The 25,897-nt window shown below is 47.2% G+C and overlaps 1 protein-coding gene across 1 annotated transcript; it reads left to right on the top strand.

Moving 5' to 3' along the window:
- Positions 1 to 1,474: 1,474 nt before the first annotated feature.
- GJA5 (gap junction protein alpha 5) lies at positions 1,475 to 20,341 on the top strand. The gene is made up of 2 exons (XM_027583227.2): positions 1,475 to 1,610; positions 17,133 to 20,341. Exon 2 carries the CDS (start codon positions 17,165 to 17,167, stop codon positions 18,239 to 18,241), a length of 1,077 nt encoding a protein of 358 aa, XP_027439028.1. The 5' UTR covers positions 1,475 to 1,610; positions 17,133 to 17,164; the 3' UTR covers positions 18,242 to 20,341.
- Positions 20,342 to 25,897: the final 5,556 nt, after the last annotated feature.

The raw sequence follows: 25,897 nt of genomic DNA, 5'->3' as shown, positions 1-25,897 counted from the left end.
GAGCCCCGATTCAAACCCAGACAGGCTGGCCCTGGAATCTGCTCTGATGCTACATAGAAAAAAAAAAAGAGTGAAACTCTGACTAAGGAATCCAGAATCCAGAATTTGTTTTCGATAGGGCTGCTGCCTCCTTGGACGCAGGAAGTTTGGCCCCACATTCTCTCCCCTCTTGCCGACGCTAAGCTTATTCACCCACGAAAAATACCACCACTAAAGAAACAAACAGCTTTTGCAAAATGTTGAAATGTGTGTGAGCAGTGCTATGTGTGACGGTGATAATGTGGAGCAAAGGAATGGATCTGGGCTCTGGTCCTGACTCTGCCACTGACTTTACTGTGTGTGACACTGACAAGTGGACTCGACTCCCTGAGCCTCAGTTTCCGTGGCTGTTCCAGATGATCTCCGGGGTTTTCTTCTTGCTGTCACAACATGTGGGCTCTTGGTCACTGGTTTGTCTGGGTTTAGGCCACTCACAGCAACCTCTGTTGTCGATATTTGTCACACTCCGACTGGGTCCACGGCTAAGTGCTTAAGTTGAGGAGTTGGGAATGAGGGGAGCTTGAGCAGAGAGATGCCTCCCAGTTTCTGAATTTGCTCGCCTGTGGTATATGATCTAACAAGAGATAAGCTTACTTGCATCCACTGGATTCCGGCTGGGAGATCTGTACGCTCTTGTGGGAGGAGCACAGAGGTGAATTTTGGCTTTGACTAAAATTCTGATCCCAACTCTTACCATTTACCGACTGGGTCACCATGATTGAATTTCCTCAAATGTAGGAATGTCTACCGTGTAGAATTGGAAACTGGAATAATTGGGTGAAATAAAAATGGAATATATATACATATTCTAGCCCAGTGTTGCGCACATAGAAGGTGTTCTCTTTTCTTTAGAGAAGGGGGAGAGAGGAGTATGATCCTGGTCAGTGGCGGTGCCCTCTCCCTGTCCTTTGGAGCTTTCCAGTTACCCCTGGTGTCTATTCTGGGCGCTGGTGGTTGTGAGTTGTGAGACTGTTTCCTATGCTAGCTGATGCTCGGCTCACTGATGGGGACATAGTGGAGGTCCCCAAAAGACCTGTTCCATGAAGGAGCGCTCTTTTTCTCTGACAGTAGGAAAAGGATGGAGAAGAGAGACCTCTGGGTAATGCCAGTTTTCCCCTGATGCCCCATGACAGCCCTGGCCCGAGGAGCCCAGGGAGGCTCGGCAGAGACTAGGGAGGCAGTGTGTCCCCCGCCCGAAGGAGAGGGAGGGCGCCAGGACTGCAGCGACAATGACAGTGGAGGGCAGCGGGGAAGGAGGAAGGCTCCAGTCTCCTCTCTCCCGGTGAGGGGAGACTGCAGGGGGCTAGAGGGAAGAAAACTTTTGAAGTGAGCAAAGATTCTAAGAGCACGAGGGAGAGCGGGGAGGGAGGGACCTGGGGGGAAGGGGGTGGAGAGTGAAAGAGTAGGAAGAAGTGGGAGGAGGGAGGGCGACACACACAGAGTCAAAAGGGGGTGGGAGAGCAACTGACAGGCTGAGTGAGAGCGGGGAAGGCTGCGCAGCGCAGGAGGCAGCCAGGAACCCAGGACCGGGAAGCCGGTGGAAATTCCAGAGAGGAGGACCGGGCGAGAAGGTAAGGATAGCCCGGCTTTTAAGAGATGAAACTACCAGTTGATGGCAAGGAGCCAGAAGAGAGAGCCTTGAGTTCCAGGCTGGACAACAACAAAGCTCCTTCTCTGTACCTGGGGGCTTATTCCCTCCCCCTCACTAGCCCCTGTGATGGTGAGGTCCGGCTATATAGAGGAGGATGGTCGTGAAGCAGCAGATAAATTACTCGCTTGATTTGTAAGGAGCTGTAGAAATGTGAGTGGAAGGCCCTTGGAGTTGGTCTACCTCTGGCAGAGTGGTTGCCCTCCAGGGGCATCTTCCAAGCAGCTCAGCGATTCATTCTCAAGAACTTTGGTTAAGATGAAATTGGTCCTTTACAAACAAAAACCATCACTGTTTTACGGTGCTTCCTCTAGGCTTGGAAACTTTTTTGAACTGCTTTCCACAGCATCCAGGGGAGTGTTTTGATTTTTCCCCCCTACGGCATGTTGGGTGGTTTAAAAATATTCCCTGCTTAAGTTTCCTGCAGAGTATCATGTCCCCGCTGTGCGCTGCGAGCAGTCTGGCCTGCCACTCACTGTCGCTGTCAGAGGAAAGAGGCTAGTGAAGAGGTGTCCACGGAAGGTCCCCTTTCCTCCTGGGTACAGGGTGAGGTAGATGGCCTCAGGGCACAAAGGTTTCTGTCAGCTCCTTGACCTCTCTTCTGAGCATGTGGTGAAAGAACCCATACTTGGGGGTTGAGACGTCTGGGTTCTTGTGCCCTGAGTGGCTGTGTGTCCTTGGGCCAGACACTTCCCTGTTCTGGGCCTCAGTTTCCTCATCTAGAAAATGAGGGGTTTGTGGGGCGCCTGGGTGCCTCAGTTGGTTAAGCGTGCCACTCTTGATCTTGGCTCAGGTCTTGGTCTCAGGGTTGTGTCTGCTCCAGCGTGGAGTCTACTTTAAAAAAAGAAAGAAAGAAAATGAGGGGTTTGAAGTAGAAGAATCCCTCCAGTTCCATTCAGCAGTAACATTGTGCAAGGTTATGATTCCTTAGGCTCAAATATACCTCAGAATCATGAAAAAGGGAAGCTCATCACAAGGATTTTACATCTGTACTATGCCCTTGCTCACTTTTAACTCAATTCCCCCTCCCAGTATGCTGTCATAATGGAGGGATTCCTGGTTTTTCCTCCTTAGCATCTCACAAGGCTCTGGCACACTGGGTCTGATTGGCTGGAGAAAAGGAAGGGCAGAGTGAGGAGCACTGGACGGGGAGTCAGGAGACCCAGGAGAAATCTAGCAAAACTGGAGAGGAGACAAAAGCCAGTATGTGGAGATGTAGCCTCCTCATTTGCCAGGTGGCATGGCTCACCACTGGGGACACGAGCTGGTACTTATAGGCACCCCAGCCTGACTTTCATATCAGTAGGCCCTCATCTTTTCCACCCAAAGCCTCCAGAGCCCCAGCTCAGCCCAAGAACCTGATTCACTGCTGTCTAGGGACAGCTCTGAACTGCCCACCTTCTGGCAGTTTCCCCAGGGCAGCGGAGCTCTTCGGAGCCTGCTCCCCTAGCCGTCCCACCGCGTCTTTACCTCACTCAGCAGCTGCCCAGGAGCAGTCCCCTGACCACAGTGCTCATGGCAGAGGAAACCCGGAGCTGTGTTCCCTGGCTTCCAGACTGGTACCCTCTGGCCATCCCTGCACCCAGACACATGAAGTTCATCAAGCCACAGCAGTAACACCGCCACGTTGCCCTGCTTTGCCACTGCTTGAGAACCCCATGGATGTCCTTGCCGGGCTCTTGAAACCGGTTGTTGTCCTTGTCCCCTAGCTGCCTCACTCCTGTTCCCTCTCCTTATCCCGACCGAAAGTCCTAGGCCATTAGGACTGGAAGAGGTCTGTTAGATTGCCTGTCCACTTCTTCCACTAGTAGGGAAAACAATGCCTAGGAAAGGAAAGTGACCCATGAAGGGATGACACAGGGCCTCAGTTCAGTTTGGTTGGGAGAACATCCTGCTCTGCGCACTCACACCTAGGCCCCTTCTGACTTCCGTCCTCAGCTGTGTTTTCCGAGCCTCCATTTCTCCCCAGGCCTCCCTGCTTCTTCCATTTGAGTACCTCCACGATCTTGTTTTCTGGCAGGAACACTCACTTGCCCACCTGCCCCTCATCGTCTCTGCTGGCTGTTAGGGGTGCATGCACTGGAGGGTTCTGGGCTCTGGCAACCAGCAGGGCTACCACAGTGCAGCCTGGCTTCTTGGGGACTGGCTGATCCCACTGTAACCAGAGAAGGCAGAACAGGGAGCCTGTCTGCCTGGATCAGTCAGGAGACCCGCAGTCCTCAGGCCAGCGAGACCCAAGGCCCAGGCTCTGCTCCCTGCCTCAGGGAAGACCTCACCCACCTGGGACTCTAGCAGGCCTCTGGGCCAGTTGGCCCCATCCTGGGCTCGAGGATTAAGCTGACCAAAGGGGAGAGAAGCCCATTTTTCCAGGAAAGCTTCAAATCTCCTAGAAAAGAAACTGATTGATTCCCTTTCCATAGTCAGAAGCTACGGATTCTTGGAGAATGACAGCTTGATGTCACTTTGTGATTCAGTTGTTTCTGGATATTAGCAAATCATGGGCAAAAAAAAAATTCAGCCTTCAACAATCCACTCACTTTCATAGGAGAGTCAGGAGCTCTCAGAATCAGAGCTATTGAAATAGCATAGAGGGATCTTAGAGTTTATCTAATTCAGGGATTGGGCAGAAGGAAGAGCCTGGGCATCTGGAGTCACATTTGGGTTAGGAATGCAGCTGTGTGACCTGGGGCAGATTCTTTAATGTCTCCGAGCCTCAGTTTCTTCATCCGCCAGGAGGTTAATAAATACTTTCCTTGTAAGGTTTTGTGAAGATTAAATAAAATAATGTACATGTTTCCCCACTATCCAACATGTGCTTTATGCCACTTCACTTTTTTTTTTTTTAAGATTTTTACTTATTTATTTGAGAGAGAGAGTGTGTGCACAAGTGGGGGGAGGGGCAGAGGCAGAGGGAAGAGCAGGCTCCCGGCCGAGCAGGGAGCCTGACATGGGGCTCAATCAGGACATAGGGCTCCCCTGACATGGGGCTCAATCCTGGGACCCTGGGATCATGACCTAAGCTGACGCTTAACTGGCTGAGCCACCCAGGTGCCCCTCAGCACTTTTACAAAAGACCTACATTATAGTACCTGTTTTCACTGATGGAAATCTGAAAGAGGATTTTCACTTTTATGAAATGGTCATTGCTTCTTTGCTTTATGCCATTTTGGCTTACAAATGGTTTCATAGGAATGCTCTACTTTTTTGGATGGTGGGGGAAACTATTTAAAATGGCTATTATATATTAAGTGCTCAATGAATAATAGAACAATAGGGTAGAATCCAGGTTACCTGGTCCTCAGCCCATTTCTTGGAACTACATCTTGTTTGATGTAAAAGTCTTCCCACAGTGAAGTCTCATCATGACATGTAATTCTGAGAAAGTACTGCTTGCTTTTTATGACCACAGATTTTTTTTTTCTTTTTCTGGGACTACTTTTGCTGACCTCTAAGCTGGGGGGTCAGAAAATCTAGCTTTGCTTTTTGGCTTTGCCACTAACTTGCCATACTATCGCAATTTGTCAAGTCAAGTCACAAACTCCCCAGATGTTCTAACTTAGCAACCATTCAGCTCAACTGCTTTCTTTTACATGCAAGCAAACTGAGGCTCAGGGAGGGGATATCTCATCTAGAGTCACGGAGAAACAGCTGGGACTCGAAAGAACCTCTCTTTCAAGGCTCTTGTTCACAGATAACTACCAGGATCTTAATCCGTCCGGGGATCTTCATGATTCAGAACTTCAGGAGAGGGAGGATGTGGTTAGGGGTCGGGATGGCCCTTCTCCACAGGTCACTGATTTCTTTTCCAAGTAGAACTGAGCCAGCTTCAAACCTACCCCGTGGATGTGCCTTTGGATTGGTTGGTGATCAGATTCAAAAGTGCTGCAGCTTTTCAGAAGGCAGGAATTACATGAAGCACACATTTTATAATGTGGCCTCATATGGAGTCCATCTCCAGGCCCAAAGGCTTGACTTAAAGAAAAGTCCAGAACTAGGGTGAACCATTTACAAGAATGAGAGGGGCCTGATCTCACTGGGGCCCTGTACCTCCTTTCTTCTCCACGCTTGCCCCGAAGGTCTGCATGCCTAGTGAAATAACGAATGTACAGAGAAATTAATATCCTTCCCATCGCCCATGTTTTCCTCACCTTTCCACCCGGTGCCTCGTGAGCATCCTTGTTGGGTCACTCTAACCAGCCTGCTGCACTGCCAAATTCTGTATCAGGTTGGCTAGTTGGATCATGCTTGAGAGGAGTCTTTACTGGAAATGTCGGAAAAGAAAACAAGGAACTAACCTGATTGAGTGTCTACTATGTGCCAGATACTGTTTGAGGTGCTTCCACATGTCCACATACTGTTGAATCCCCATGAGTAAACATTCCCTTTTTTCAGATGAGGAGGAAACGGACAGGCTGAGTGACTTGCCTAAGGACACACAACTGGAGAGTGGAGGCAGGGTTCGAATCCCACTACTCTTTAGGAAACACGAGGCCCACCTCCTATTTTTGTTTCAGTTGTTCTTGTTATGACTTGACATCAAAGGAACACCAGAGCCTGTTGTTTGGCCAGCCGAAAGCCCAGCAGTAGACACGGCTGCAGCCAAGAGCACTTAGTGGCTAAAAAAGGAAATAACTTTCTATATGTGAATTCTGGCCAAATGGTGGCAGATGCTGAAGAGTCTGGGAATCCTGACCACTGTGGGCTGAGGGCTTCAATGGAATCATTAATTCTAGGAACAGCATAGGCAAGAGATGGCCAGCCAAGAAGCCAGGGGTTCAAAGGAAAAACCCTGGGCCTCTTACAGGACAGTGGGAAAAGCCCTGCTCGGGGAGCTCAGAGACTGGACAGAGTTCCAGTCATAGGTTTGTTACTAGCTATCAGGGCTAGGGCCTCTTTGATTTTCTTTCCCTTTTAGAGACACAGCGGGGAGGTAGGCTTTGGAGTCAGGCAGACCAGCTGCAAGTCCCTTATGCAGCATTTGCTACCTCTGGGACTCAGTTTTCTCAGCTGTAAAATGAGATAATAACTACTTTCCTAGCAGAATTAATATAAAGGTTAAAAGTATAGTTTTAAAATGCTTCACACATGGAAAACACTCAACTTAGTGGTATCTGCTATCACTATTACTTAACTTCTCTGGACCCTGGTCTTCAGCTTGTATAAAAATAAGGGATTGATTTTTTTTTTTACTAAATAATTTCCCTAAAGTCTTTTTTTAATAATTTTTTATTGTTATGTTAATCACCATACATTACATCATTAGTTTTTGATGTAGTGTTCCATGATTCATTGTTTGTGCATAACACCCAGTGCTCCACGCAGAATGTGCCCTCTTTAATACCCATCACCAGGCTAACCCATCCCCCCACCCCCTCCCCTCTAGAACCCTCGGTTTGTTTTTCAGAGTCCATCGTCTCTCATGGTTCATCTCCTCTTCCGACTTACTCCCCTTCATTCTTCCCCTCCTGCTATCTTCCTCTTCTTTTTTTTTTCTTAACATATATTGCATTATTTGTTTCAGAGGTACAGATCTGTGATTCAACAGTCTTGTACAATTCATAGCGCTCACCATAGCACATACCCTCCCCAACGTCTATCACCCAGCCACCCCATCCCTCCCACCCCCCACCACTCCAGCAACCCTCAGTTTGTTTCCTGAGATTAAGAATTCCTCATATCAGTGAGGTCATATGATACATGTCTTTCTCTGATTGACTTATTTCACTCAGCATGACACCCTCCAGTTCCATCCACGTCGTTGCAAATGGCAAGATCTCATTCCTTTTGATGGCTGCATAATATTCCATTGTGTATATATACCACATCTTCTTAATCCATTCATCTGTCGATGGACATCTTGGCTCTTTCCACAGTTTGGCTATTGTGGACATTGCTGCTATAAACATTGGGGTGCACGTACCCCTTCGGATCCCTACATTTGTATCTTTGGGGTAAATACCCAGTAGTGCAATTGCTGGATCCTACGGTAGCTCTATTTTCAACTGTTTGAGGAACCTCCATACTGTTTTCCAGAGTGGTTGCACCAGCTTGCATTCCCACCAACAGTGTAGGAGGATTCCCCTTTCTTCGCATAAGGGATTGATTTTGATTGATGTCTAGATTCCTTTCGGCTCTACCATACTATGAATCTATGACAAATGGTGAGAATAATAAAGAAACCTAAGTGCCTCATAAATATAATTTTCATTAATAAGTGCATAGATTTTAGTCAACCTTTTGGGAGTAATTAATAAGGACCTCCCAATATTTCATTGTAATCGAATATCTCCATTTGCCACCACCTCCCACCCACTTCTTATAAATATTTCTTCTTCCAACAATTTAACAAGAAAATTACTTATCCCAGCATAATTCTCCTTCTCCACTTTCCTCCCTTCCACCTCCTTGGCTTTGAAACAACTGTCTCCCAGCAGAGTGTTTTTGAGCGGACCACTCTGTCCTTGCTAGAATAAAATAATAGAATTAAAAGAGAGGTTAATTATCTGCCATTGGCTGGAGTCAAAGGAAAAACTCAAGTGACACTTCATCTCCTCCATCTGTCTCCTGCTTCTCTCTCATCTCTGTTTTCCTCTCCTCTCTTCAGTGATTAAGGTTCAGGGGTGGAAGCCCCGCCCCGGACCTCTGAGAAAGTTGCCCACAGGGCCTAGCTCAATAGCTGTAGCTGTATTACCTGCCTGGTTGTTTCCCCTGAGGCTGAAGAGGCTACCGCAAACCTCAGTCGGGAGAAGAGTGGAAAGTCTAAATGTGAGAATTACCCCCAAGCACTTACAAATCAACTCCCAGTTCTAACAGTCACTTTGAAAACCTCCCTGCAGCACTCACCTGACGTCAAAGTGGCCAGCCTCTGACTGGTAAGGATTTTTAAAGAAAGGAACTTTAGGTGACTTAGATGGGATCCAGCACAATTGTTAAGGCAGGTGTATTGCTGTCAGAGAAGACCAGAGCTGGGTTTGGTGTCAACTCCACCACTTACCAGCAAGTCCCCTTCGAGTGTACGTTGCTCAGTCAACCTCCCTGAGCCCCATATAAAGGGGACGGGGATGATCCCTACTTGCTCAAGTTGTTGGGACAATCAAATGAGAAAAAATATGTCAAGAAACTTGCAGAACGTCTGGCACATAGAGAGGTCTCAATAACTTAATTTTATCATTATCATTATCACCTAGATTCAGAGTTTCTTGTTGTGTGGCTTTAGGTAAACTAGGAAATGGAGCTGAGAATCTCCAAGGATAACAAATATTGCTGAAGTAGCTGAAGATCAAGACCACTTTCTTATGCAATCCTCCCCGTATCTCTCCATTTTAGTGAGAAACTATTGGGGGGAGGGGAAATCAGAAAGACGTGTATTAATGAATAAGGTAGAAAAGAGTTCTGAGATGATGTTATACCGGTGCTTTATTTTATAAAGCCACCTTTGATGTCTGGCATAGCCCAGGAGCTCAGTAAGCACTTTCTGAACTGAGCTGCGCTGACGTGATACCGTGTCAAGGATCCTTTAAGTGAGGCCCTTTGGGTCCTTTTACAACAGAATTCTCTTAGTTGGGAAGCAAGTCACCCCTGCTGTGTGCCACATTCCACTGTGTGGTGAGTGGAATTGTAGTGTGGGCCCATAGGGCTGTTATTATTACTGTGAATAACAATGTTTACTGAGAAGCAGAGATCTATTAGATAATGTACAGAACATGTGTCATTGTCCAGAATTAGACTCGGACTCTGTGGAGTGATCTTATAATCTAATTTTGACAAACTTGAGTGAGCGCCCCAGTGATCTGTGGGGAGGAAAAGAAATAGTCCACGGTGAGCGATTGCATCTCTGCTCTAGATCCATCCAGTCCTGCTCGGCTGAGCCGAGGGCTCTGTCACTGGCAGAAGGAAGGCTCAGCGGCTTCTGTCTCCCTGGTGTTCTGGTCACCACAGTCATTGTGCAGGTGCCCCAAGGTCACTTCCCAGGGAGCCCCTCTACTGGCGTTAGGTGTTTTGAGTGAGCTGAATGCTGTAATTCATTTACTGTTGTTGATTTTTAAAAGTGCATGAATCAACCTACCGGGTGCAAAGCCCAATCTTAAGCACTAAGAGGGAAGAGGGGCCTTAGGAGGAGGACACAATGATGAACAGATATGGGCCTTGTCTTCACGGAGCTCAGGGTAAGGTTGGGGAGATAATACACAGCCAGTAGAGTAAATAATTCTCATTATGTATTTGAAACCCCATTGGTTTTACAGTTCAGTCCGAGGCCCAGCTGTTGACTTGCGGTGGGGGTGGGGGACACAGAAATTAGAAAGGCTGTTATGTGTGGCTCCAGAGGACAGAATTAGAATCAATAGAAGGAAAAGAATTTTCAGTGTATCTCTATGGTAGCTTCTTGCTCCCTTGCAATATGCTTTCTTTTTTTTTTTTTTTAAAGATTTTATTTATTTATTTATTTGACAGAGAGAGAGAGACAGCGAGAGCAGGAACACAAGCAAGGGGAGTGGGAGAGGGAGAAGCAGGCTTCCCGCTGAGCAGGGAGCCCGATGTGGGGCTCGATCCCAGGACCCTGGGATCATGACCTGAGCCGAAGGCAGACGCTTAACGACTGAGCCACCCAGGCGCCCACAATATGCTTTCTTGAGCAGGAGAGACGGGGTGCTATTTCAGCAGTGTGCTGGGTGGCACCTGTCACCAGCAGCCTACCTAGTTTGTGCTGCAGCCACTACTAAAAGACTGCCACAAACAGAGTGATTATTGACTGTGCAGTGCTTTATGTCCCCACCCCATTTGAGGGCTGTGTCCCAATAGGGTCTGCCCATAGGAACAAGTCATGTACTGAACATGGTCTGTTGTAGGGGTTGAGAACTACTCTGAACTCCGAGGCATGGCCTCCAAAGCCCTCTGTAATCTGCCTCTGCCTATTCTGCAGACTACCTCCCTGTTCGGCTCATTGTCCTCTAAAACCATGCTGGTTTTCACTTGGTGGATTTGTTCATGTGGTTGCCTTTGTCTGGAACGCCCCCATCTCTTCCATACCTCCCCTCTTCCCCCACTCCTCACCTCTACAAACTTCACCTCCCCCTAACTCCTACTCAAGGGTTGCCTCTTCAGGGAAGCCCAGTGTATTTGCACATTTAGTTGTATTTGTATCCTCACTGGACAGTGAGTTCCTTTAACATCGAGTCTTACTGATCTTTGGATCCCTAACTTCTACCGCATAAGCAGACACTCAGTAAATGTTTGTGAAGGTGAACTGAATTGTACTTTCCCATAATCCCCTCAGCACCCCACCCAGTGCTGGTCACATCAAGGGAGCATCACAAATATTTGCTTGATTGCTTAAATGCTGACCCCCAGGCTTTATCACTAAATGGCCGTCATGTCTCAAATAACTTACTGCCCCATGGTGCAAAGGAACTTTTGAAGTTCCAAAGTGGAGAGACATAAGAACTGATGGGCTCCAACCTTAGAAGGAAGATAGGGGGAAACTTTCTGGTGTGCACCAAACTTGATCAGAAACTATGGAGTGGTCTAGGTTCTAACTCCATTCGTCTTCATTTCTTTGAGTAAATCTCTTACCTTCTGTAGATGTCTCCTTCCCTGTAAAACAGAGGCAATAACTATTACACCACAAAGTGGTTATGAGGATTCCTCCATTCAACAATAAAAATTGAGCGTCTATATGTCCTGAAGGTAGTCAGTCATGAACGAAACAAATATGGTCCCACCCTCTTGGAGTCAGCAAGAGAAGGGAGGAGAAGTGCATCTTGAACTATATAAGGTTTTATTTATTATTTTTTTCTAGAGAGGGGGTGAGAGAGAAAGAGAGGTGGGGCAGAGGGAGAGGGAGAGAATCTTAAGCAGCATCCACACCTAGCACAGACCCGAACACAGGCTCCATCTCACAACCCTGAGATCATGACCCGAGCTGCAATCAGTAGTCGGACACCACACCAACTGAGGCACCCAGGTGCCCCTGTAAGGTTTTCTTTTTTATTGCTGGACTTAAGAAGGAAGATTTGAGCCTCTCTAGGATCACTTTGTAATCTTACTGCTAGATCAAACATTTTTTTCCATCATTAAGGAAGCATTTATTATGTACCTAATGTGAGAATCTAATGCAATAAGAATACAAAGTAAAAGACAGGGCTTTTGACTTTGAGAAGTTTATTACTCATTTGAAGGGAAAAGCTGTTAAATCCTTGAGGGCAGGAATCATGCCTGGTTTTATTAATTCAACAGATATCATTGAATGCATAATATGTGCCAGGTCTGGTGCCCCTTAGATATTATTTTCAGTACCCAGAATAGTGGTAGGCGCATAGCAGGGACTCAAAAAAGTACTTGTGGGTTGGCTGATAGAAAGAAAATTTTGGAAAAGCAGTGTAAGGCAACATATAAGTGTGAATGTATCCTACATGATGAACAGTAATTTGGAATCTTTATTGCTGAGGAGACTTCAAAATGGGCTGATATCAATTTGAGAAAAGACTTCTCCATTTCTACCTAGATCTGTGGGGTCAGAGGAGGAGGTCCTAGCTATGAGTTTATGTTAACCTAGGTTGCTCTAAGTTGGTTTTCTTTGAAAACGTTGGCTGTGTAGGGAGGCAACAATGCTAACATTGGATTTGAAATGTAGGTACCTGAATTTTATTTGTAGTCATATAATACACAAAACAAGGGAATAAAATGATCTATGCTCACTCTACACAAAAGCCTTCTTTTGGCCCTTTCCCTCTTATCCAAGCACCATGTCACTATTACCAAACAAGTTCCTTGATGACTCTTCCAAATGTTTTGTCCCAGGATATGACATGTTGAAAGAAGATGCTGAAGGTTTTGGAGTGAAGAAACTAGAGTGGGGATGTCCTCATCCAGGTTCTAGGGACCATCTCTTTTGCCACGGGGATTTCAGAACTTGTATCAGTTGCAAAAGGCTGTAGAATTCAATTACTCAGGGCTCCTCAGAGGGCCCTGACCTAATGAGGCCCAATCCCCTAAGCCAGAGTCAACCTCCTGCTGTGTATTCCCATAGCACTTCCCTAATGTTAACACACATCATGCTTTATTGCTATGTAGTTCATACCTCCCCTTTGTTAAGGGATATAAAGGCAGTTAAGTTCAGTAAAGTCAGGGATTCTTTGTCTTTTTTTTTTTAAGATTTAATTTATGTATTTGTCAGAGAGAGAGAGAGAGAAAGCCCAAGCAGGGGGAGCAGCAGGCAGAGGGAGAAGCAGACTCCCCGCTTGAGCAGGGAGCCTGATGCAGGACTCAATCCCAGGACCCTGGGATCATGACCTGAGCCAAAGGCAGACGCTTAACTGACTGAGCCACCCAGGCGTCCCTGTTTGTCTTTTTAACTGCTGTGTCTTCAGTGCGTTGCATGATACCTGGTGACCACGCATATTAAATGGATGAATGAAAGGGAAGAAGGACTTCGTAGGTAGAAGGGGTACGAGGAGTCATGTAGCCTAAGTATGGAGTATGTGAGAGGAACGGGGAAGAAGATAGGATGAAGCTGTGCTGTGGAGGATCTCAAGCAGAAGTTAAAGAGTCTCAGCTTTATAAGCAGTAGGAAGCCAGTGAAGATCACAGCTAAAGCAGTGAGGTATATTATTACCATTGTATTTGATAGAATTTATTCATGGCACGGGCAGCTTCCTTTGCCCTTCCTAACACACTTCCTGCCAAGAAACGGATAATAATCTACAAAGCATTTTATATGCTCTACACCCAGTAAACTCAATGGGTATCTAATCTACATATTTCTTTGGCTGAGGTTGTGGGGAACCCGAAGGGACCCAGTGTAGCTGGGAAACTGACTTTCATATTATAAACTGAGCAGCTGGTACATGGTAGCAATTTTAACTTTCTCTGACCTCGCCTGGGTCATCCAGGAAGTCACAAATGAGACTTGTCCTGCACCCTATTTGCTGCCACCAGGGCACTCAGGGTCTGCCCCACCCCCACCCCATCCACTAGCCTCTCTTGTTCCCTCCCCATGAAGCAGCCTATCTGACGTCACTGTCTTTCTCCTCTTCCACGATATTCCTTTTTTGTACCCGTGCTTTCCTTCTTCAGGTGGGATTCCTTGCACCACAAGTGAGGGGGTCAGCCGTCTTGGCAGACCAGACCAAAGCGTCACATTCTTTGCCTGGCCCTATTTTTAGACCTCCTGGGGGACTTGCAAGGAATGAGTGGCAGAGTCAGAAGATCAAGGGAAAAGTCTTCAGGGATTGAGGACAGTTTGGAAAACTTGCCCCAAATTTTGGAAGAATATGACATTTGTTTCCCTTTTTTCTTTTTGTTTCTGTTTTATTTCCATTTCTGTTTCCCTTTCACTTTCTCCTCTTCTGCTCTTCCATGTGTTTCTCTCTTCTTTGTAATGCACTTCTCTCTTTCTCTCTCTCCCTCTTTCTCTGTTCCTGTCCTCCCCCACCACTTCCCTTGCTAGTAAAGGCTGCCTTTTATTCTTTAGTTCTTATATGCCGAGCACTGTGCTAAGTGCTTTTTTATACATCACCTCATAACACTGGATGAGCTAAATAACAGTATCCTCATTTCGCAGATAGGGAAATTGAGATACAGATCCAGTAGCTTCTCCAAGCTCAGCGATATTAGTAAGAGATTTGAACTCCACTTAGCTACCCCCAAACTATATTCTCTTAACAACTACATGGTCTCTCTTTTTTCCATTCTCAACTCCCGCTTGTCTTTTCCCGCTTTTTGCTTCTCCTCTCCCTTTCTCTCCCTCCCCTTCTCCCCCTCCCCTCTCTCAGACACTCAGCACATCCTGGTCCCTGCACGTGTGTGGATGACCCTGAAGGTGCTGAGCACTATGCACGTGCCTAGAAGAGATGACAGACCATTCGAACTCTTATCTAATCAGTCATTTTCCTTTTGAGCCAACGCACCACGATTTTCCACATTTGGAGGTTAAGGGAGGGGGACCCTTCACTACCTAAGGGAAAGGGCATGTGTCTGATCACAAACCAGAGGAAAGGCCTCAAGACCTGGATGAGTCTTTGATATGGAAGGGGACAGAGATAAGGCCCTTTCCACTCATGTGTGGATGCTCAGGGCTGAGGAGTCGGGGCCTGGGAGAAGACAGGACCAGGAGGCTGGTCTCCGTCAAGGTATCAACTCAGGAGTCAAGGAAGCGTGCACCATGAAATATGGCACCCCACCCTGTCCTTCCTCATTTGCATAAAGAATGTTCAGATAGGAACCAGGGGCATATTGTCAGCAAAGATGTGAAGGTCAAGGTTTGAACTTGACAATCTCCAAGATCTCATTAGATTTGAGGTTTTATGATTACAAGAAGGGAATATTTATGTTCAGTTCTCCTTTCTTTCTTTCCTTTCTTTTTTCTTTTCTTTCTTTCTTTCTTTCTTTCTTTCTTTCTTCTTTCTTTCTTTCTTTTTCTTTCTTTCTTTTTTTCTTTCTTTCTTTTCTTTCTTTCTTTCTTTCTTTCTTTCTTTCTTTCTTTCTTTCTTTCTTTCTTTCTTTCTTTCTTTCTTTCTCTTTCTTTCCTTCCTTCCTTCCTTCCTTCCTTCCTTCCTTCCTTCCTTCCTTCCTTCTCTTCTTTCTTTCTTTCTTTCTTTCTTTCTTTCTTTCTTTCTTTCTTTCTTTCTTCTTTCTTTCTTTCTTTCTTTCTTTCTTTCTTTCTTTCTTTCTTTCTTTCGTCATTCTGTTGATTAGGATTGGTTAGAGGCTTAAGCCATAAGGACATTTATTGCTCATCAAATAAGAATTCTGGAGGTAGAAGATTCAAGAGCTGATTCAGAGGCTTCGGGCCATTGGTTGGCATTTCTGAGACTCTCTGGACAGCTTCAGACATCTTGGCTCAAATAGCCCTGTCCACTGGCAGGAAGTAGTGGGGGTGGCAGGGGTCGGGGGAGGACCTCCAGTGAGGCTCCCTCCATTTACTGGGGGATGAAAAACTGTTTCTAGAGCACTTCCTCTACCTTAGACTCTCACCATACCTGGCTGACCAGATCTAACTGCAGTGGAGACTGAGAAAGTGAAATCTGGCCTTTTCACCCTGCTAATGGGATACAGGCAAGGAATAGGGAACTGATTTCCCATACCAGCGTTTGCCACCCTTCATTCACTCGACTAAGATTTACTAAGCACGCACTCCAGGCCAGGCTCTGGGCCAGGTGATGATGATACAGAGGAAAAGGCAATCTCTGTTCTCAAGGAGTCCCTGCTAGGAGAACACAGACAGGCAGAAGGCTGCAAAACAAGAAGGCAAGTCCTAGGAGGGAACTGAGTGTCTCTAGGGCCACCACAGGAGCTGAAGAGGCTCAGCTTGAAGGAGCAGGGAAGGGTGGAGGGAGCCATAACTGGGTTAAGTTTTGAGGGTTAATAAGGATATTGCTAAGGGCGAGGGGGCATGTAGGAGGCGGCTGCGAAGAGGGCGTCTGGGAATCTTCCAGGATGTGACATGGCAGAACAAAAGGAATGAATGGGGAAGACAGGAAATGAGGTTGAAGAAGCAGGAAAGGGCAGGCTGAGAGAAGGTTCTGTGTGGGACATAATGGTTTGGGGCATTTATTCTGGCCGAGCAGGGCTATGTATGGGGACCTTCTGCAGGAGGACAAAGAGCTGTACCCCTGGAATGGCTGCACTGCACTGAGGTGTGGGAGATTGGCATTGCCAGGTGCCTCCCAGCTGCGGGAACCTGAGCACTCGTCCACAGCACCCGGAGCTGGTGTGGCCCCACACCTTTTTGTTCGCCATCTCCTGATACAGCTGGGGACAGTTCTGAAGGTTAGAGGATGTATTCTGAGAGGCCAGACTTGCCACCCCCACCCTCACTCCTTCCTCTTCGCCCAGTTCCACCTTCTGGAGCAAAGTAATTCTTTTTCACCTGATGGCCATTCAAACATATGGAACGTTTGAGTTATGATTCCCAACGTAGCACGTACCTCACCTCATTTAACCCTCAAAACTCTGATGCAGCTGTTTTCCATCCCCATTTTACAGACAAGGTTACTGACTCAGTGAGGCACATGGCCAGACCCACAAGGGCAGGGAGCAGTGCTGTGTGCCTCCCGTTTCACCAGTGTTTCTCCAGGCATGGTCTTTGCACTGCCTGCCTCAGAATAACCCGGACTGCTCGAGGCAGATCCCGGGTCCAGGGGTGGCCCCAGACCTCCTGAAGTAGACTCTCTGCAGGTAACAGCACAGAACCCACTTGTAACACGCTCCTCAGTTGATTTCTAGATCTATTCAAGTGTGGGAATCACACTCTAATCTTGCTAACACGACCAATTTTAATCTTCTATTTCCTTTTACTTTTGCTGGCCTGGAAAAAAGAGAGCTTTTTAGGTGAAATTGGCTCATGAGTTGCACTTTCTTAAAGACTGGAACAGTGGAATCCCAGAGCCTCCAGACTTTGCAGAAGCATCCCTCTCCTTTACCTTCTTTCTCTCTGCCCCATTTGCAGAAGTCCTGGTGGCCATCTCTTGCTGAGCCAGGATGGGTGACTGGAGCTTCCTGGGAGAGTTCCTGGAGGAAGTACACAAGCACTCTACAGTGATCGGCAAGGTCTGGCTCACCGTCCTCTTCATATTCCGCATGCTGGTGCTGGGCACGGCTGCTGAGTCATCCTGGGGGGATGAGCAGGCAGATTTCCAGTGTGATACCATGCAGCCCGGCTGCGGGAACGTCTGCTATGACCAAGCCTTCCCCATCTCTCACATCCGCTACTGGGTGCTGCAAATCATCTTCGTGTCCACACCATCACTGGTGTACATGGGCCACGCCATGCATACAGTGCGCATGCAGGAGAAGCGGAAGATGAGGGAGGCTGAGAGGGCCAAAGAGGTCCGGGGCACTGGCTCTTATGAGTACCCAGTGGCCGAGAAGGCAGAGCTGTCCTGCTGGGAAGAAGTGAATGGAAGGATTGTCCTCCAGGGCACTCTGCTCAACACCTATGTCTGCAGCATCCTGATCCGCACGACCATGGAGGTGGCCTTCATTGTGGGCCAGTACCTCCTCTATGGGATCTTCCTGGACACCCTGCATGTCTGCCGCAGGAGTCCCTGCCCCCACCCCGTCAACTGTTACGTATCCCGGCCCACAGAGAAGAATGTCTTCATCGTCTTTATGCTGGCTGTGGCTGCACTGTCCCTCTTCCTCAGCCTGGCTGAGCTCTACCACCTGGGCTGGAAGAAGATCAGACAGCGCTTTGTCAAGTCTAGGCAGAGCATGGCTGAATGTCAGCTTCCTGGTCCCTCTGCGGGCATAGTCCAGAACTGCACACCACCTCCTGACTTCAATCAGTGCCTGGAGAATGGCCCTGGGGGGAAATTCTTCAATCCCTTCAGTAACAAGTTGGCTTCCCAGCAGAACACCGACAACCTGGCCACTGAGCAAGTACAAGGCCAGGAGCCAATTCCTGGGGAGGGTTTCATTCACATCCGTTATGCCCAGAAGCCTGAGGTACCCAGTGAAGCCTCCCCAGGTCACCGCCTGCCCCAAGGCTATCAGGGCGACAAGCGCCGCCTCAGCAAGGCCAGCAGCAAGGCCAGGTCAGATGACTTATCAGTGTGACCCTCTAGTGTGGGGGAACCAGGACCAGGTGGGAACCGAGGAAGCTCAGAGAGGGAAGATGTGTCCCTGCCGACCCCATCTCTCATTCTCATACCTGCTCTGCTCCTTTTGGGCTTCAGGTCTCAGTGGCATTGCTCATTTATTCCAGAAAGTAGGACCAGGGCTCTGGGAGTTCAGGCAGCAACAAGGCTACCCACCCAGGCTGCTATCCCTTCCCATCCTCTACCCAGTGTACATAGAAGGCTTTCAGATTCTTCAGTCAACAGGGTAGAGGAAGAAAAGGGAACAGTGGTAAATCTAGCCTGGGATGGATAGCCAGAAGGATAGCATGGCTCTCTACATACCAGCCACATACCAGATGGGTTCTCCAAGTTTCTGTAGCTTCCTTGACGTGATCACCCTTCTTCTTGCAAGGAAGAGCCCAAAGTTCCCAGCCAATAAAGAATATCAATCAAGGACCTTACATTAGATGTGCTCTTGAATCTGTTGTCTCCCTGGGTCAAAACTTGGAGTGATGGTGAGGTGGACTTGGGCTGCCCTTGGCTGCCCTCCCTCTACCCAGTCTTACTTAAAAAGAGGTCCTTGGAACTTGACCAGCAGCCTCAACTTTACAAGTGCTTTGGTATGTAGCTCTGGCAAATGTCCCACCTTAGTGATGCTGCAACCTTTACTTCTGCCAGGGTGACAACTAGCCCATGGGGGTGCAAGCTCCCCCAGGGAGTGACTGTATACACAGGCTCCGCTGGAATCCCTGCCACCACCTGTCATCCTGTGGCTCTTTTACAGCTCAGCCCAATGATAGAAACCATCCCATCCCTTCCTCCCTTGGCTGTTCACCCAGTGCTCCCCTAAAAACCTTATCGACCAGAATGCCCAAGAAGCCGTCGTCCTCTCTCAGATCCTGACCAGATCACCAGCCATGAAGCCATTGGAATTTCCCTAGGTCTTATTAAAACAAAAAGGGCATTGTGCTTCTCAGATTCCCTTTGGGAAAAAATAATTCTGCTGTGAAGATAAAAATAAAAAAAAAAGAGAGAAAATACTGGAAAACTGTTTTCCCCTCCTATTTATTTCCCTTTCTGACTGCCAACTTAGAGTGCCAAGAGGAGGTGTGATGACAGCTATGGAGCCCCCAGAGCTCTCTCTTCCTGGAGGGCTTAGCAGGGGCATGGAAGCAGTAAGGGAATCTCCAGCTCTCTTGGCAGGGGCCTCATTTAAGAGCACAGAGATTCCCATGTCTCCCCAGTGCTCCTAACAAGACAGCTGGAAAGCAGTGGTGACTGAGGACTGCAGAAAAGCCCTGCCTTCCCAGGGACTGGCCTGGTTTCTCTGTTCAGTCCATTTGTAATGGGTGGTTGCCATTTTGGATGAAGGTAAAGGATGCTCAGAATTGGATACTGAGACAAATAGGGAGATGATTACTTTTTAAAATGCATGTGTGTGTGTGTGTGTGTGTGTGTGTGTGTGTGTGTGTGTGCACGCACTGACAGGGTGAGTGAAGGGGAAGGGAGTCTGAAATAAGGAAAGGAAACAGAGGAACTTGTGTCTTCCTGTCCTCACCTCCAGATGCTGGTGGAGGGGCCGAGCCTCACTGTTTCCAGTGGCATTGGCCTACGCAGATGAGAGGTCGGGGCAGAGGAGGGTGAAGGCTCAGAAGGAGGTTCAGCCTCTGCCCGCCCCCCCCTTCCATCTCCAGGGCCCTCTGCTGATGTTTGGCTGCTATTGGTGGGTGGAGAGAAGGATGAAGGTAGAGAGGTGGAAGGGACTGACTGGGACGCCATTTCGGGAAGAATGACTGGTCATCCGAGGTCCCTAGAGAGGATAATTTTTATCTATTGTCTGGCACCAGCATTAAGACTCTCTCTCTCCAAAATAACAATAACAAAAAGACTCTCCCTCCATCTCTGAAATGGGTTTGTTTAGTGAAATGAGTGTTCTTGGATTACAAATCCTATGAGATCAGTCCTTGATGATGGGACTTTCAGGAATGAAATAGGAAATAATATGTGTAGTTTGTCTTAATAAAATTTGGCCCTGCATCTCTCTCTCTCTTTTGTGTCCTTTCATGCCATGACCACGGAAGAAGGATGGCAGACTTGGTGGGGGAGGGAAGCACCAGACTCCACCCATCAGTCAGTAATGCAAACAGCTTCGGAGTCGGGCATGCAAGGGTTAAAAATCCCAGCTGCTGATTTACAGCTGGACTCCAGCAAGCTACTTAATCTCTGAACACTGGTTTTCTCCTCTGTAAGCTTCAGAATATTGTCGTTGGGTTGTTAAATGAGAGACTGTGAAGAGTTCATCGGAGTGCCTGGGAAATAACAGTATGTCACTGAATGGTAATCGTTGATATTGTTGTCATTATTATCTTTATTATTTTCATTATTGTCTTGAATACATAGTATTTGAAAACCTGGGATGTCAAGAGATGATTCTAGAACTTCCCCTTATGGAGCTCACATCTACCTAAGGTGGTCAGTTTAACTCAGGTCAAATTAACTCCAATTAATGCAGAGGAAACAATTGGAATAGAATTAAATGGGAATACATTTATTATCAATTCTAAGAACCACAGGCTCCAGGAAGTGAAACATATGACAAAACCACCGGAAGGGGACATCTGACCTGGGCCCTAAGAGGCTGAGGTTTTAGACAAGTGAAGACCTCAAGGATGACTCTGTGAAATGGGTCTTGGTGTTCCTATTTTACAGACATGGAAACTGAGACCCAGGAAATGTGTGTGACTGTGAAAGCTTCTCATTGGCTTCTCTGATTGGGATCACATCTTTTTGGAAGAGGAGAAATGATTCTTGCTCCAAACAAAGGGTCAAGGCACCACCTAGCCCTTGAGCAACACATGGGTGCTATTTCCTAGAGAAAGAAACAAAGGCTGGGGAACACATACAGAAGTATTATCTTAACTACCAATCAGTGTTGTTCATCAGGGCAAGAAAGCTCTTTTAAAGAGGCTTGCAAGCAGATCATAGAACACATCTTATGACAGCAGAGTTGAGACTCAGGGTTGTACCTGGCATCTGTTCAAGGGCAAGGTGCTCAGTCCAGAGGTCCCTGGGTAGTCCAAGTGGAAAAAGCATCTGAGATCCATTTTTTTCTCCTAGAAAAGAAGCAGTGCATCTCATGGTTTTATAAACATAGCTATTAACATTTAACAGTTTATATTACACCCATACAGCAAAAGCTAAGGGACTTATTTTACAGTGAGTAAGATTTCAACCTCATGTATCTGCTCTCATTTTCTCTTCCTCTCCCCTTTAAAGGTTCATCACTGAGGAGGGTTAGCTGGGTAGTAATATGGTAAACACATTCTGGGTTGTAGGCCCCTGCAGGCCCCTTTCCTAATGTCCTCCCTCCAGTGCCAGATAAGATCAGAATTTCTACCACTAGTGTTTCATGACTGTGGTTAAAATATCTCAGTGCTTAAATGTTAATAATATTCTTATGAAGAATCATAGCATGAATGAATTTCAGATTTCTTCCTAATAGCAAATTTTCCCAGCAGAGAGCAAAACAGAACAAGGGCTCTGGGCACCTCGCAGGTGTCTTAAAGGATTGCTTTCATGATGTGCAGATGAAGAAAACAGCGAGGTCGGAAGGGGTGCCGAAAATAAGCTTCGTGCTTCCCAATCTTCCATAGTTCTTAGGAGCCCCGGCAGTGGGTCCATGGATTGAAAAATAAACAGAATTTACAAATGATAGATATGTAAATAGAATAGGATCAATAGTTTTTCCTCTTGTTGGTTACGTGTTGGTCATCAGAAATGAGTATGATCTCCAGTTTTTATTGTTCTTTCCATTGGAAAAGAGAAAAATTTCACTCAACAAACATCTATTGAGCACCCACTTTGTACTGGGCACTATGTCAGGTTTCAGGAATGCAATTTTATAAAACATATGATTCCATCTTTTGGAGCTTACAGTCTAGAAGGGAAGACACCCTAACACAAGTAAATAAACAAAATAATTACAAATTGTGGTAAGTGCAAACAAAGATAGATAAGATGCTAACAAAGGTGGAGGAGGGGATGGGCAGAAAGGAGGTAACACTGAGGCCGAGATCTGACAGCTGAGAAGAAGCCAGCCACCGATGACTAGAAGAACCCAAGTTCCTTCCAGGAAACCCCAGAATACAAGTGACCCTGACTTCAGTCTGGTCCAACATTCTTGAAAGACACAGAATTCAAGCAGCACCTAAATAGCACCTAAAACAACACCACTTGGGACCACGTACTTTTTCAGTAAAAGCCTCAGGGACAGAAAATTCTCTTTACTTAAAGAAGAGAAGGGAGGTTTTAATTAAAACAACTAAATATCATATGTCAACATTCTATAAAGCCCCTTTTGATGTTGCAACTATTATTTCCACCAGGACTGATTCTTGTAACATGCTTGGGGCCTTCTAAATCGGGCCCATTCCCTAGAGTCCAGGCTGGTGGGCAGAGATTGCATCCAAGGGAGCTGGGAAAGAGCCAGTGGGGTGTGGTCCAGTGGAGTGTTGGCATCAGAGGAGTAAAAACAGTGAGACATCAAGTGCACAGGGAGGGGGGCAGTGAGGAAGGAGGGAGAGCACAGCAGCGGGGAAGCCAGGCCACAGAAGTTGTGCAAGATGCCAGGCACACAGGCATCACTGGGGACATCTCTCAGCTGGCAGCAGGGAAAGAGCCCCTGATCTGGGTTTTTTTGGAGCTGGGCCTCCAGACTCAGAGGAGGGGGTTGACATGGGAAAATCACAGCTTCATGCTAGTGGCTGGGTTACTAGGCAATGCATCAGGACAGAGTCTTGCACAGAGTACAAGGTGGGTACCCATTATCAGAATTAATGTGAGGTGCTGAGGTGCTGCTAAAGACATTTATTGATGGTAACATATACTAGATGCCTTCAAAGTCATAAATCTAAAGGAATGACCAATAGTGAGACTTCCAGGCACCTCATCAAGCATGGTGGTGGGTGGGAAGATGATTTTTGGCAGGGGATATGATACCACTCTGAAATCACCCCAAGTTGGCACCTCCTTCAACCACATGGAAGGCTAACACAGCCCTGGGAAGTCATGGCCAGGAAACAAGGCTTAAGTCCCCCCCGTCCCTTTAACCTAGCTGATTTTCCATTAATCCGACTCAAGGCTCTATGGGATGGGGCGCATTTACTTGCTGACAAGGGTTTCCTCTGAGAGAAACTGAGAGCCAGGCATGAACCCATTCAGGAGAGCTCTTGTCCTGGTCTCTGCAGGCTGGCCTAGCTAAATCCCCGCAGACAGCAGCTACCTTTCAAACGAGGGCAGCGGACATGCAGAGCAGGGTGGAATGTTGTTGCATGCCTTCCTGGGATTACTTGGAGAGGTTTAAGCTTACAAATGTTTAAGCCAAAATTGTACACTTGGAAACCAATGTCAAAACCTGTGTAGGGTGTCATTAGCTGGGGAAAAGTCAAATTAAAACAAAACAAAACAAAACACATATTTTGGTAATAATTATGAAACAAACTTGGAATTGTTAAGTGCTATTTTCTAGGCCCTGTGCTAAGAGATTTCATGAATTATCACTTCATCCTTATAATAATCCTATGAGGTCACTGGACGCCCCCCTTACAGATAAGGAAGCAGATTCAGTAACCTGCACAGCTAGTAGGTGGTAGAAGTGAGATTCAAACACTCTTCTCTTTGTCTACAGCATGCTTCTCTTAAGTGCTTCTCATGTAGCTTTATGGAAAAAGGCAAGATACAAAACTGTACCCAACCATGATTCCAATGTGTAAAGTGGGCACTTAAAAGAACAAAGATTTGAAAGAAACAAACCAAAACGAAAGTGGTTGTGCCAGTACGGTGGATCTGTGGGAATGCTTTAATTCTCATTTCTAAACTATTTGAATGTTATCATGTTATTTTTGTAATTAAAAAATTTAAAATATATTTATCTTCAACCGTCGGGCTAAATTTGGTGTTCCCTTGGGTGACTGTCGGGAGCTGCCTCTCTTCATTTCCGCAGTACTCATGCCTGGGAAAATCTGTCTTTATCTGGGCTCTGAGTGCCACCCTTAAATGGAATAAGGTTAGCAGGAGGCGCCCACTCCAGGGTCGGGGCTGCCAACTCTGAGACAGTGGATGGTCGGCCAGCTGTGCCTCTGGATGTGGCCAAGCATTGGAGTGAGTGCGGGGGCGCGACCCGCACCCGTGAGCTCTTGCACCCCCTCAGTGCAGGGGAGCTCTTGCTCTATGTCGGGTCAGGGCTGTGGGCAGGCGCTGTTTGGGCAGCTTGGGAACATACCAGTAGGAGAGCCCCCAGGTGCTCAGACCCGGCAGGAGAGGAGAACCATGCTATATTCCAAGGGAGAAGCTGAGTATGGTGAGAGGAAAGTGGCAGTGCGGGCCCTCGGGGCAAGGCGAGGACCCAGGGAGAGGGACACAGCAGGAAAATCTCCCTAGAGTTAAATGCCATTTGAGGGGTGCCTGGGTGACTCAGTTGTTAAGCGTCTGCCTTCGGCTCAGGTCATGATCCCCCGGGGTCCTGGGATCGAGCCTCGCGTCAGGGTCCCTGCTCCACGGGAAGCCTGCTTCTCCCTCTCCCACACCCCCTGCTTGTGTTCCTTCTCTCACTGTCTCTCTCTCCGTCAAATAAATAAATAAAATCTTTAAAAAAAATAAATGCCATTTGAAATTGGCTGTGAAAGATGAGTAAGATGGTATGTTCCAGGAACCACAAGGAACCGGGAGGGGAAGATGTGGCAAGTGCACCTGTGGAGATTGCCTGAGAGTGTAACTTTCAGTTGGTAGGCACTAAGAAGCTACTGCGTTTCTTTGGGCATCTGGGGAGTGGGGTGATCAGTACGGTACTTGAGGTTGACTAGAGGCAGAAGCTTGTCAAGGGGCTCCAGAGGGAAGACCCTGGAGGCTGGGAGGCTGTGGTCATCCATGAGGCTCCCTTTTGAACCAGGGATGAAATGAGAAAACATAGAGCCTCAAACATGGGGAGTAGGTATAGGGTGGGGATGGTAGTAGGAGAAGGAAGCCAGAGATAATGAAGAGGTTTCAGGTCTGTGCGACCATTTATTAATTATTTCAACAAAATTCATTCCATTCATTTAGTTAACACAAATATAACGTGGGCCTGCTCTGTACCTCACTCAGTGCCAGGACCTGGGGACCCAGAGAGGAAATCTGTGGGAAGACAGTGATTGTTATGCAGTAGAGGGGTAATGGGTATTTTAGACCCCTTTTAGGCATCACTTCAGATCCTCTTGGCCTCACCTGCCTCTTGTTCCAGCTGCCTGTGGGTGTGGATCTTACTCCCCTCCAGGCTTCCCTTACTGACAGGGGTAGAACTCTGCTCAGCACCTATTCCATTTGTTGGGATAGGTGCTGAGCATTGAGTACTACTGAGTAATCTGTGCAGTAAAGGGCAAACCTCTGACCACGAGGGGACAGAGCCCTTCCTCCACCCCTACCCTCACCACCCTGGTAGTTCCGAGACCTGGTTCTTAGCGCTTCTCCCAGGTATAGTAACTTAGACTGAACACCCGGTCCCACTTAGCAGTGCCCAGCTGGGTAATACATCTTCCTATTGGATCCACGAGCTTCCCTGACTCTCTTCTCTTGTTTCCCACTCTTGTTCCTGGAACTATACACCTTAATAAAGTGTTAG

This window comes from Zalophus californianus, chromosome 4 (assembly GCF_009762305.2).
Source record: "Zalophus californianus isolate mZalCal1 chromosome 4, mZalCal1.pri.v2, whole genome shotgun sequence".
Classification (NCBI taxonomy): domain Eukaryota; kingdom Metazoa; phylum Chordata; class Mammalia; order Carnivora; family Otariidae; genus Zalophus; species Zalophus californianus.
Note: the sequence above shows the minus strand (reverse complement) of the source record. Positions and strands in the feature narration are given on the sequence as shown.